The following is a 12,247-nucleotide window of genomic DNA, read 5'->3' as shown; positions in this document are numbered from 1 at the left end:
GGAAGCTAGCAAAGCAAATCTCGAAAGACCACGAGTAAGAAGACAACGAGAAATATACCAAAAGACACAAAGATTTAACGTGGTTCGGTCAATCGACCTACGTCCACAAAGGAGATGAGCAATCCACTATAAATATGAGAGTACAAAATACAGAGGAAACAACCTCAACCAATTCACTCGGAATGCATGGGAGGTTCACACAAGTGATAACGTATCAAGCTTGTGACCCATAAATTCTCCCCCTAACCAAAACTCTCAAAACCTTTAAGACTACATTGTGAATGCTGATTAAGTTAGAAGGAACATTCCTCTATTTATAGAGTCCTAAACATTTTCCTACAAGAAAAGGATTAGTCAATTCAAAACCTTTTCCTTAAAGGAAAACCTATACATTGTAAGAAATTTAGGGCAAATAAAACCCAACAAATGATTCGATCAGAAGACCTATGTTTGCTCTGATATCATGTTAAAGTGTGTGACTATATCATCAAAAAGCTTAAACTATTAGAGAAAGAACACTTTTAATAGTTAATTATATTGTCAAAGAGAAAGGCGTTCATGACGATGTTGATAATAGATGTTCAAGTTTCAAAGCTTTTCATATTATTTCATTTCTTAGACCAGCTAGTCTTGCCAACATATCTAGCAAGACATATTAATTTGTGAGCAAATAAGAAAGTTGTGCTACTCCTTCAGCTCTGGCTCTTTCTTGTCTCCCCATTTATTTAACCTGCCTTGAGCTGCTTCAACCTGCAAAGTCATAAAAAAAATTGAAATAATTGCATTTAGCTCTGTGCAAATAATTCTTATGGTCAAGTACTCAAGTTCCCATAAAAAAAAAAGATGGGTAAAAGAAGTTTAATATAATTTACCTCTTTGTTCCAATCAGTTCGAATTGTGATCCATATTAAAATTACTGTTTGCATAACTGTACCACCCATCATTCCTAACCATATACCCTGTACATATGCACCCAACCAAAAAAATTAGTACATTCAGCATTGAGACTTGTTTTAATATAAAGAAAGTGATACTGTATGTTATGAAAATAATGGATAGTTAAGGGATGAAACTCGTGATAAAGTATAGACAGAGCCGTTAAAATGGGCTTGGCCGCGAGGCCGGTCCAACCCAACCCTTGAAATAAGTGGGGTTGGGCTTAATATTTTTGGCCCATTTATGAACGAGGCTTTTTAGCCCGCTCCATTTGGCCCGTTGAAGCTTCTGAGGTCAGTTCGTGGGCTATTAATTTTTTAAAATATTTTTATATATATTTTTAATAGTGTTTTATTTGTAAAAAATTTATGAATAAATATTTTGAAAAATAAAAAATCAAGTATTTTGCAATATCATCTTGCATGGTGAATTGTAGATGAAGATGAACTTCTTAAGGAAATAATATCACATGTTGATTCAAATGTGATCGATGGTGGAAGTAGAAAGCGGAGTTGTGAAACATTAATTAATGAGTCATGTAATAATTAGAAATTTAGATTTGTTAAGTATTTAGGCTGCCTTGTGTTGCTGGAAATCTTTTAAACCAGCTAGTTTTTTGTGGGAGAAATGATGGAATGATCAACATTTATCCGCTAAATCTTACGTTGGTTATTATGTATTTTTGTAAGTATTAACCAAAGTGTGTGATTCATAAATGTATTTTTGTAAGTATTCACCGAAGTGTGTGATTTATAAATGAATTTTTGTATGAATTGATGTCGTGTTCATAGACGTCAACATTCGATACTATTTTTAAGAGAGTAGGTTGAAGGGTCAACCCGTCCCAACCTGTGGCTCGTTTAGGGCTGGGTTGAGTCGCTATTTTATTGACCCTTTAATTAAAAGTATCAGCACGCCCAACCCATTTAACTCTCTAGCCTGTTAGGGTTGGATAGGGTTGGGTTGGGCCCGCCTATTTTGACACCTTTAGGTATGTTTTCTTACTATTAACTCTACTTTGTATTATATATAAGTGAAATTATACCTTAGCACCAAGTTTGAAGTAGAACCCAAGAAGAGCACCCAATGGGACTCCCACAATGTAATAGCAGCCTACATTGACATAAGCCACAAAAGTTTGCCATCCACAGCCAACAGCCACACCTATATAAGATTCAAAATTATAAATCCTTATTCAATGTGTGGCACCAGAACTTGACGCGTTTTATTCAGATCCCACCTAAGTGAATAAAACGCGCCAAGTTTAGGAGGAACTTTAGATGTTCTGCCAAAAGAAATAATCTCAATCATGTTATAATAATTTGATTGAATATGCAGAAACTAGAGAGTAATTAAGATGCTTAATATGTAATTACCAGATAAGACAGGCTGAATTCCATTAAGTGCAAGGGTAAGCGCGAGCAACGGACAGAGATCAGAGACAGCTTCAGCCACAACTTCTCCTCCAGTGAAGGCATAGCTAAGGACGTCACGAAATGTGAGAACAAGGATTGCAGCAATCACTGAGGTGATGAAAGAGCATGTTGTGACAACTCTCACTGAAAATGATGCTGATTTTGGATGCCCTGCTCCCAATTCATTGCTAACTCGTACACTGCTAATTTATCAATGATTTAACATTAAATGTAAGTCGATAAATGTACTATGCATCGATAATGTGGAGAAAGGAAACCTGACCTTGCGGCTGCATTGAATCCAACTGATATCATGAACACCCAACCACAAATCGTCATGCTTTTAATTTGTGGTTTTGTCATGCCAGAATAAAAAGGGGAAAAACAATAAGGTTAGGTTACTGAAAATAATCAACTGACTTTATCCAAAGCTGCAACAAAAACAGATATAAAGATACTCAATGTGCTTAATTTAATGACCAAACAAGTTGGAAATTAGTTCGTTACTTCTTTTAACCATCACAAAGCATAATCTATTATTATGATTTATGATGATCAAATTATCTCAATTGAAGACTATTAAAACAAAGCTAAAAAGGTTTCTGGACTTCTTTAACAAGACGCAAAGATGGCCGTTACATGAGGCTGCTTTTTACTACTACTAACAGCTGTACTGTGTTCTAAAAGGTCTTTAAGAAGGCACATTATAGGCTTTTATGTTACAAAATAGAGTCGTGAAACTTTGATACACGAACTAAACTATAATGATGTGATCACTTGTGAAATTCTGCCGAAGGATCAGTCTTACCAAATAGAAAGCGAATCCAAAGTCAATTCTGGATTTTCAAGCAAGCCAGCAAGCAGAACGATTATCTGAAAATACCATGACTCCAAGCATAGCATCACAGCTGATGCTGCTGATAACTTAAAGAACTCTGGCAAACCCGAAAACGCCTTCCAACTAAACCCATTCCATGTTGTATTACACTTCTCACTCTTCAAAATATACACAAATTGACCTATCACTATCATCCACCACGATAAACTCAATACGAGTGACACCCCTAGCAAACCCAGCCCAAGTTTATAAGTAGCCACCCAACTCATCACTAGATGCAACACCAATGTCGCTGCAGAAATGTAAGCACTCGGTGCCACAATGCTCTGCGCTTGAAGGAATTTCTGGATCGGAAAATTCACAGCATACGCGAAAATTTGTGGTATCAGACCATACACAAATATCGCAGCGGCTGATGCAATTTCTGGTGATTGCCCTAGGAATAGCAAAATTGGCTTACTGAAAACATAAACAAATGTGAGCAATACCCCTGTTAGAACGAGAAGAATCGTCGATCTCTGAAGATAAACTCCTAACATATCGTATTTCCTCGCTCCATATGCCTGACCACAAAGTGTCTCCACAGCACTTCCCATGCCCAACTATTAAAAAAAATTAAAAATTAAAAATTAACTACAATTTTTCATATAATCAATCAATTGATAGTGTTATTATCATCATCGGAGAAATCAAGGTGTTTTATATATACATTAGCATACCATAAGCCCATACACAAAAATTTGAATGCCAGTATTTCCAAGTGAAGCAGCAGCAAGCTCAAGGTTACCAATGTGGCCAGAGAAGATTTGTGTAGACATCGACATGAGATAATTGATCATGTAAACCATAACGGCAGGAGCAGCAAGGGAGAAAAGGAGTTTCATTTCGATCCACGTCGCCTGACGCAGACGATTCCATCGAGGTAACGAATGATCCAATAGAACACTCTCCAATTCAATGCTGGATTCAGAATCTGAAGCTCTGCTTTTTTCTATTAATGGCTGGTTAACATCATTTTCAGAGGATATCATGGTTGATGATGGAGAATTTGAGAGTGCAAAAAAAAAAAGTGAAGTTATAGGAATTTGGTTATAGAATGGTGAATGTATGGTAGGTATATATATGAAAAAAACATGAATAGAAAATCTAGGCTTATTAATATAAATGTCTATAATAAGGATAGATATTTATTTATTTTTTTCTTACTAAAAGCCATATTTTTCGGGGAGGTGATTACGAGGTAATAAGCTCTCATCAATAAAAGTAAAATTAAAACAATCAACTTGTAACTTAGCTATTAAGATTGCTTATTATAGATATTTGATCATTGATCCTCTTTGAGGTTACTTTGTTTAGGTTAAATGTTTTTTAAAAGGTTAATCTTTGACATTTTTTGATAGATTTTAATTGAAAAATAAAAAATAAAAGGACATATTTTGGGATAAAGATTTGATTTTATTTCATTTTCAAAAAGAAAAGGGAAAATTCACACAAAAAAAATCTCTCTCTCTGTTAATTAGGTTTAAGTAAATAAATTTGTATTATATTAGTGATATTTTAATTATTTTAGTCTAGAAGGACTTAGCTAATGTTATTATCCATGTCTAAAAAGTCGTTTGGGACTTGTCTAGGACGGAATACTTGTAAAATATTTTAAGACGCACGTATGAAATTTAAGCGAAATTTACATTTTAAATATTTGATCGTACGCGCCCTAAATATGCGTAACGCTAAGAAATTAGGGTTCGTTCAACTATTTCTTCCCTAATCAGTGTGACCTTCAAATTCTTTTAACAAATCAATGTAACATTTCAATTACCTATAATAAATAAGATCACTGAGTGTATCTGAAATAACTAGCCATGATATTAAGCCAATTATTGCATAATAACTAATTGAGGATGGATTGAACATTATTCTGAAAATAGCAAAACAATTGAAATTTATATATTCATTTATTTCTATTGCCTTGGTTTATCACTCAAAATTATCATATACTTATATTAGTTTGAAAGCAATTTTGTATTTATTCATGAAAGATGAATATTTTAAATTATACGTAGTACTGATGATATTTGTTGTTTTGGTTTTAGAAAGGTAATATGAGTAGTTTAATGATATATTTTAAGAAATTGTGAAATTTTCAATTGTTTGGAAGTTAAAACATATAATTCATTTGTATCTTATGAATAACTTTAACAGTATTAAATTATTTGTACTTTAAAAATATGCTATTTTTAAAAATGAATTTTTTTAAATTTTAAAACGTTTTCTACGTTTAATCTTAATATATTATAAATTTTAAAAACCATAACTTATAGGGCTTAAGCCTCAAGTTTTGAAATTAACGTATCTCGTGATTTATGCTTCGCTCAGTATTATATATACTTAAACTTCAATTTAAAATTTTTTAAATAAAATAAATAATATTAATTTTCATGGTCAAAATTAAAAACTATGTCTTTCCTCGTGCTTTCAAAATAGTGATTATTATCATAGATTTTAACTTTTAGTAGAAAACAAAATTGGGAAAAGAAAAGAGACAATAAAATTGGCACGTAGAAGATTCTTCATAATGTTTTTTTTTAACTCTCATTTTTCACACAAAAACTCATGCATTCTGCACCATTTTTCTTGTTTTTTTTTCATAGGTGACACACTAATCACTATTCTTTTATTGTTTTTCTGAAAACCTTGGATCATACGCATTTGCTGCTTGTATTCATTAATTATTTTCGGGTCATTTGGTAGATTGTATTAAAAATATAATATATGTATTAAATATATATATATATATATATATTAATAGTATTTTGTTTAGTATATTTTTGAACATATAGGTATGTTGAGGTGTGTATTACTATATACATGGAAATCTGTGATATTAGTAATGCAAATAGTTCTAATGCATGTATTAGCATCATAGCATGGTTAATTAAGAACACAATTGCCCCTCAAAACCTTTTCTATCTCATTTCCATCATATTTGTGGAGAGTATTTTTGTAAACAATTTTTCTTATAGAAGTGATGCAATGTATTTTATTTTTAATATACAATAAACTATACACAAAATGAAAAATAGACTTTGATCTACATAACTAATCCAAGCAATTCAATATTATTCTTATACACCTTATCAATCGACTCAAATAAGAGATCAAGATCTCGAATATTCCGCAAATTGATGGTTTATTCATAAAGAGAGGTAAAAATCTAAATCATCCTAGTTCGGGAAATATGCCACTAATGGCCCTCGAATCATGGATGAATCCTAGGAGAGTAGAATCAAATGATCAACAGAATTGTACCCGCCATCTTGATGAATAAAATTATGTTTCTTCATATTTATTTGTATGGTTCGTCTATTTTTCATATGTTCAAAATTTGTTGCAAACAAATTAGCACGCCCAGTGGGGCCAATCTGCTCTTTATCTCTTCTCTCTTAAATCAAATCTGAAAATCTGAAGCTGTAAATTGATGGATTATTCATATAGAGAGGTCAAATTGTAAATCATCCTAGTTCGAGAAATACGCTACTAACGACCCTCGAATCATGGATAAATCTTAAGAGAGTAGAATCAAGGGACCAACATAATTGTACCCCCAATCTATCTTGATTAATAAAATCATGTTTCTTCATATTTTATTTGTATGATTTATTTATTTTTCATATGTTTAAAATATGTTGCAAACAAGTGGTACCAAATCTGCCCTTCATTTCTTCTCTTTTAAATCAAATCTGAAAATCTGAAGTTGCAGAGGTGGAAGAATGAGTACTTCAAGCCTCATCTTTGAGTTTTATCAAGTCTACGCTCCGACAAGCCTTGAAGCAGGGGACATTTGTACACATTGAAATTTTATGGGACTCTACAAGACGTGTTTAATTTGAGTTGGGACTCTACAAATTGTAATCAACTCAAAGAGGATTCTTGGAGGCTATTCAACCCTAAATCCTAATTTATGCTTGTATAAAGGGTACTAAATTCTCTTAAAAGACATCTCGAAAATTTCATAAAGAGGTCAAGATCTCGAATACTCCACAAATTGATGGTTTATTCATAAAGAGAGGTAAGAATCTAAATTATCCTAGTTCGAGAAATATGCCACTAACGACCCTCGAATCATGGATAAATCCTAGGAGAGTAGAATCAAGGGATCAAAAGAATTGTACCCGCTATCTTGATGAATAAAATTATGTTTCTTCATATTTTATTTGTATGGTTCGTCTATTTTTCATATGTTCAAAATTTATTGCAAACAAATTGGCACGCCCAGTGGGACCAATCTGCTCTTCATCTCTTCTCTCTTAAATCAAATATGAAAATTTGAAGCTGCAAAAGGTGGAAGAATGAGCATTTCAAGTCTCGTCTTTGAGTTTCAACAAGTCTTCACTCCAAGCAGGGGCATTTGTAGACATTGAAATTTTGTGAAACTCTAGAAGAGGTTTTCAATTCGAGTTGGGACTCTATAAATTGTGTTCAATTCATATTAGGATTCTTGGAGGCTACTCAACCCTAAACCCAGTTTATGCCTATATAAAGGGTACTAAATTCCCTTAAAAGGCATCTCAAAAATTCCATAAAGAGATCAAGATCTCGAATACTCCGCAAATTGATGGATTATTCATATAGAGAGGTCGAATCTAAATCACCCTAGTTCGAGAAATACGCCACTAACGGTCCTCGAATCATGAATAAATTTTAAGAGAGTAGAATCAAGGGATCAACACCCCAATTTATCTTGATTAATAAAATCATGTTTCTTCATATTTTATTTATATGATTTATTTATTTCCATATATTTAAAATGTGTTGCAAATAAAGATTCTTCATAATGTTTTTGTAACAAGCATATGGGACAACTCTCATTTTTCACACAAAATCTTATGCACCCTGCACCATTTTTTCATGTTGTTTTCCTAGGTGACACATCAATCACCATTATTTTTCTTGCTTTTTTTAGAAACCAATGAAAACCTTGGATTAGTGCAAAGTAGAGAGCATTTGTTGTATTATAAACCAAAAAAAAAAAAACGAACAGATTGGTCATACAAGATATTTTCTGTACTATAAACCTTTTTATTATTAAGAAATAAAAATTTAGTTGTATAATGTGCATATTTTATATTTTATTTATAATATATGTAATTGTTCATAAAAATATTTTACTTCTACATTGTAAACTTCTTCAGTATTTACTTCACATTCAAAATGGGAATGCATCCCAAAAGTATAAATTTTGGATCTCCATATCATATCATGCTTTCTAAAATTGGTTGCTACTTTTATCAACAACAAAGTTCTGAAATATATCAACATTGCTATCATTTTCTCCTTGAACTCCACACATCATAATTTGTTAAACTCTTTTTAAAACAGATGAAGCTTAATAACCTTCTGATGTGTGTATATATATATATAAACCTATATTGCACAATTTTTTTTTATCATATATTCAAGAAGATATATACATCTAGATATATGTATTTTTGCTACAAGATATACTAAAATAGGGAGAGAGGCACACGAGATAGTCGTTTATCCTAGATACATGTATATGTATGTATATGGTGTGATTCACATGTGTATGAGATACATGATACATAGTATTGAGAAATAGCTAAGTGAGTGTTAGCAGAAAGTGAGCTGGAGGAGTTTGTTAGAAGTTAGTTATAACAGAATTAGTTAGCACATGTTTTTAATACACTAATGTACACTTCTATATATAGAAGCTATCTCCTTCATTTTAAATAATTTTTTCAGTATTAAGAAATATATTCTTCTCTTCTAAATCTAAAATCTTCCTGCCTGCACAATCATCCATGGAAGTATAACTTCCATGGATCTTACTACATAGTTACAAACTTGTTACATAGGAAAGTGGTGAGCAAGATGGGAGGGAGGCGAGCGAGTTTTGTTCATGTATCCCAGATACATGCAAATCCACTTGTATAAGATGATCTAAAACAAATTACATCTAATTTTGACCCTATGTATCTCGACATACATATATAGACGTATCTAGCATACAACGTTTGAAAATAATTAACTGAGATTTCTGTAAGTTCCAGTTCAAGCTTAAAAACTGACAATGTAATCAATTTAAGATTCAAAACTAACTATATATAATTTTATTCATTAAGGATGGACACTTTAAAAGATAAATTAATCAAACAAACCCTAAAGTACCAAATGAACCAAACATTAACAATGAACTAAAATCATATATAGGCATAAAATTTAATTGAACTTGTCGATCTTATCTAACATAATAAGCATAAAATAATAGGTTTTCTCTGTGTTTGTAAAATAATAATAAATAAATAAAGAAATCTGTGTCTGTCCCGCAGACAACACTTCTTTTTTTTTTTAAAAAAAAAGGAGGCAACTTCCTCAGTTGCTCTCTTTTTTCTTTTAATCATTTTTTTACTTGTCAATGATAATAAGTTTGTTGATTTGCAACAAATTTCAGCCTATAATAAATATATTTAAATGCTATAGTAGTATATATATATATATATAGTCAATATAAGTGTGAGTTGACCCGCTAATTATTCCAATCTATGAGTTATATATATATATATATATATATATATATATATCTCCCTTATTTAGAAGAGGGAGTTGAAAGGACTAACACAGCTTTAAAAAGCTGTTCCCAAAGCTACTCAAATTGTACTTTAAATATATATTTAAATTGTACTTTAAATATGACTAACACAGCTTTAAGGACAAAAAATATTGCTTTAAAAAGCTGTTCCCAAAGCTACTCAAATTGTACTTTAAATATATAATATATATTTTATTTTATTTAACAGGGATAATTATGTAATTTTACCATTAAATTAGGAGATTTGTAGTTTGGCTGTACTTTTTACATCTGTACATTTATTGTCTATCTACTTTCCTTCTTTCCCTGTTTACTTCTCCTCCACATTTGCTTCTACATTGATTTCTCCTCCACAATTCCTCTCCATTAATCTCCATTTTTCCTCAAATTTCGCTTCAATGTTGCTGTCCAGATAATACAAATTACAGGTTTTATCGCATAGTGGTCAGAAATTACAGAGAAGAAGAGCTGTAGAATACAACTGAGGTAACAATCTTTTTGAGCTTAAATTTCATCAAATTATTGTTTTGTTCTTGCATGCAGCATCAGATTTGATTCTTGTAGCCATGAGACTATTTTGGTGTGTTTTGTTTCTGCTCTTGAAATTTGAATACTTCAACAAATATTGGTAGGGCGACAAGTAGTTGTGTTTATATATTTGGGATTGAAGATTTGTTGTTTGAGATTTGAGAAAATCGCTTTGGCTTTCACTTCTTCAGCTGTAATTCATGGTTCTCTTTCTTCTTCATCTTCATATGAACAACAACAACCTAGAGGTTACCCATTACTCTTTTTCTCTCCATTTTTTCAGTTTTTGCTTTTAATTCTGTAAATGTGCTAGAGATTTTTCTCATCTGGGTTTCGTTTTTTTTCTTCTTTGGTTCTCAAATTTTCAATTTTTGCACTTAAAACTGTTAATATGATAAAGATCAGAAAATTTTAACATCTGGGTTTGCTATTTCTTTGTTTGAGTTCCTAAAGTTTCAATTTTTACACTTAAAAGTGTTAATGTGATGAAAATCAGACAATTTTATACTCCCTCTTCTAAATAAGGGAGATATATATATATATTGTGATTTCATAGAACATTTGTCAGTAGTTTTAAGCCTTTCCCATGCATCCACATTGTTGTCACCGAAACTCCACCAACTACATCTTTCCTTCTCCGCCGGTAACCATGCAAGCTATCCAATCTTCATCTCTCCGGCCATCTCCGGTCGACCCATTTCTCAAAACCATACCCCAATTCACCAATGTAAAGCCATTGAGACCCAAAAGAACCCCTTTTATCTCAGCTTCATCCACTACAGTTTCAGCTCCAACAAGGGAAAAAGACCCCGAAAAGCGTGTTGTTATAACTGGGATGGGTCTTCTTTCTGTGTTTGGGAATGATGTTGATGCTTATTATGATAAGTTATTAGCTGGTGAAAGTGGGGTTACTCTAATTCATCGATTTTGTGATTGTACTGGCCATGTGTGCTTTCATTATATTATTTACTTGGTATGACATTGCTGTTGACAAAATATATTTATGTGAATAATTTAAAAGTAGCAGTAACTTCATTTTAGAGTTTTTTTTATACATTAAAAATTGATTTATAGTTTCAGATTTTTTTGTATCAACAACCTCTGTACATTTTGCACTGAACCCGAGGAGAGGATAAAGTAATGAACTCGCACTATGTCTTAACAACAAAGCCTGACATACTGTTCAACCGTGAAGTTACTTCCATGATTCATCATCATCATTGCCAAATGACATTGAATGGGAAAATCTTTTTTATTGTCTTACTATTCCCTCGAATGATAGTTACATTTCATTTGAAATAACATTCGAAGCAAGATAAAAACAAAAGACCATATAGGATATTAAAAAGTATAATGTTCATTCCTTTTTGTACAACTAATTAATAGAGTAGTGTTCAACCCCTTTTTAGTATAATTTTTACTGCTTTTTGTACAATGCACATAGTGGTATTCACTCTCTCATTTCTAGAAGAGAGTAATGTATATTGTTATATGTCTTTATATGTTTTTGATGATTGTGTGACATTTACATCTGTTGAACTGTGACCATGAAGAAAAAGAAAGACTAATATAAGCAAACTTATTTAGTTGAAGAAATATTTTATCAGGTGATAGTATAGCAGTGAAGTAAGAAGTATTACTATGAAAGGGAATTTAATTAATAGTGACTCGACTGATCATTATACGAAACTGTTTTTGGGCTTACAACCCAAATGACGTGCTTCATAGCACGCAAGATAGAGTTGCTACATTCTTTCTAATAACATAAATTGTAATTTTGAAACTTCAGTGATATATTTTACACAAATTGATTATTGGTCAGAGGATTGTAGTTATGAGATAATGGTTTAAAATGACTACAGGGAAGCTTTTTAATGCTGGAGAAATTCTCAAGTTCTTTTGTTATGCTTTTTGGTGATA

General features: G+C 31.8%; 2 protein-coding genes across 2 annotated transcripts in view; one reads left to right on the top strand and one right to left on the bottom strand.

Moving 5' to 3' along the window:
• Positions 1–519: 519 nt before the first annotated feature.
• On the bottom strand, positions 520–4,293 carry LOC107025536 (protein DETOXIFICATION 40). Its single transcript, XM_015226322.2, has 7 exons — positions 3,909–4,293; positions 3,160–3,791; positions 2,635–2,691; positions 2,313–2,551; positions 1,982–2,100; positions 873–959; positions 520–750 (listed from the first exon to the last, which is right to left on the bottom strand). The coding sequence occupies exons 1-7, from the start codon at positions 4,218–4,220 to the stop codon at positions 685–687; spliced, it is 1,512 nt and encodes a 503-aa protein (XP_015081808.1). The 5' UTR covers positions 4,221–4,293; the 3' UTR covers positions 520–684.
• Positions 4,294–10,291: 5,998 nt separating this feature from the next.
• LOC114077865 overlaps positions 10,292–12,247 on the top strand; it is a 6,620-nt gene continuing 4,664 nt past the window's right edge. The window contains exons 1-2 of the mRNA XM_027918216.1: positions 10,292–10,575; positions 12,190–12,244. Coding sequence (XP_027774017.1) covers positions 10,528–10,575; positions 12,190–12,244 — 103 coding nt within the window. The 5' untranslated portion in view covers positions 10,292–10,527. The remainder of the gene's footprint in view (positions 10,576–12,189; positions 12,245–12,247) is intronic.

The sequence above is a fragment of the Solanum pennellii genome, chromosome 7, assembly GCF_001406875.1.
Source record: "Solanum pennellii chromosome 7, SPENNV200".
NCBI classification, from domain to species: Eukaryota; Viridiplantae; Streptophyta; class Magnoliopsida; order Solanales; family Solanaceae; genus Solanum; species Solanum pennellii.
This window is presented reverse-complemented; position numbering and strand designations above follow the sequence as displayed.

Bases quoted from the DNA above. Each gene is read 5' to 3' on its own strand.
- LOC107025536 (XM_015226322.2), bottom strand. From the start codon at position 4,220: ATGATATCCTCTGAAAATGATGTTAACCAGCCATTAATAGAAAAAAGC. The intron at 3,792-3,908 runs GTATGCTAATGT...TTTTTTTAATAG, and splicing joins TTTTTGTGTATGGGCTTATG to TTGGGCATGGGAAGTGCTGT. The intron at 2,552-2,634 runs GTCAGGTTTCCT...ATAAATTAGCAG, and splicing joins GGATTCAATGCAGCCGCAAG to TGTACGAGTTAGCAATGAAT.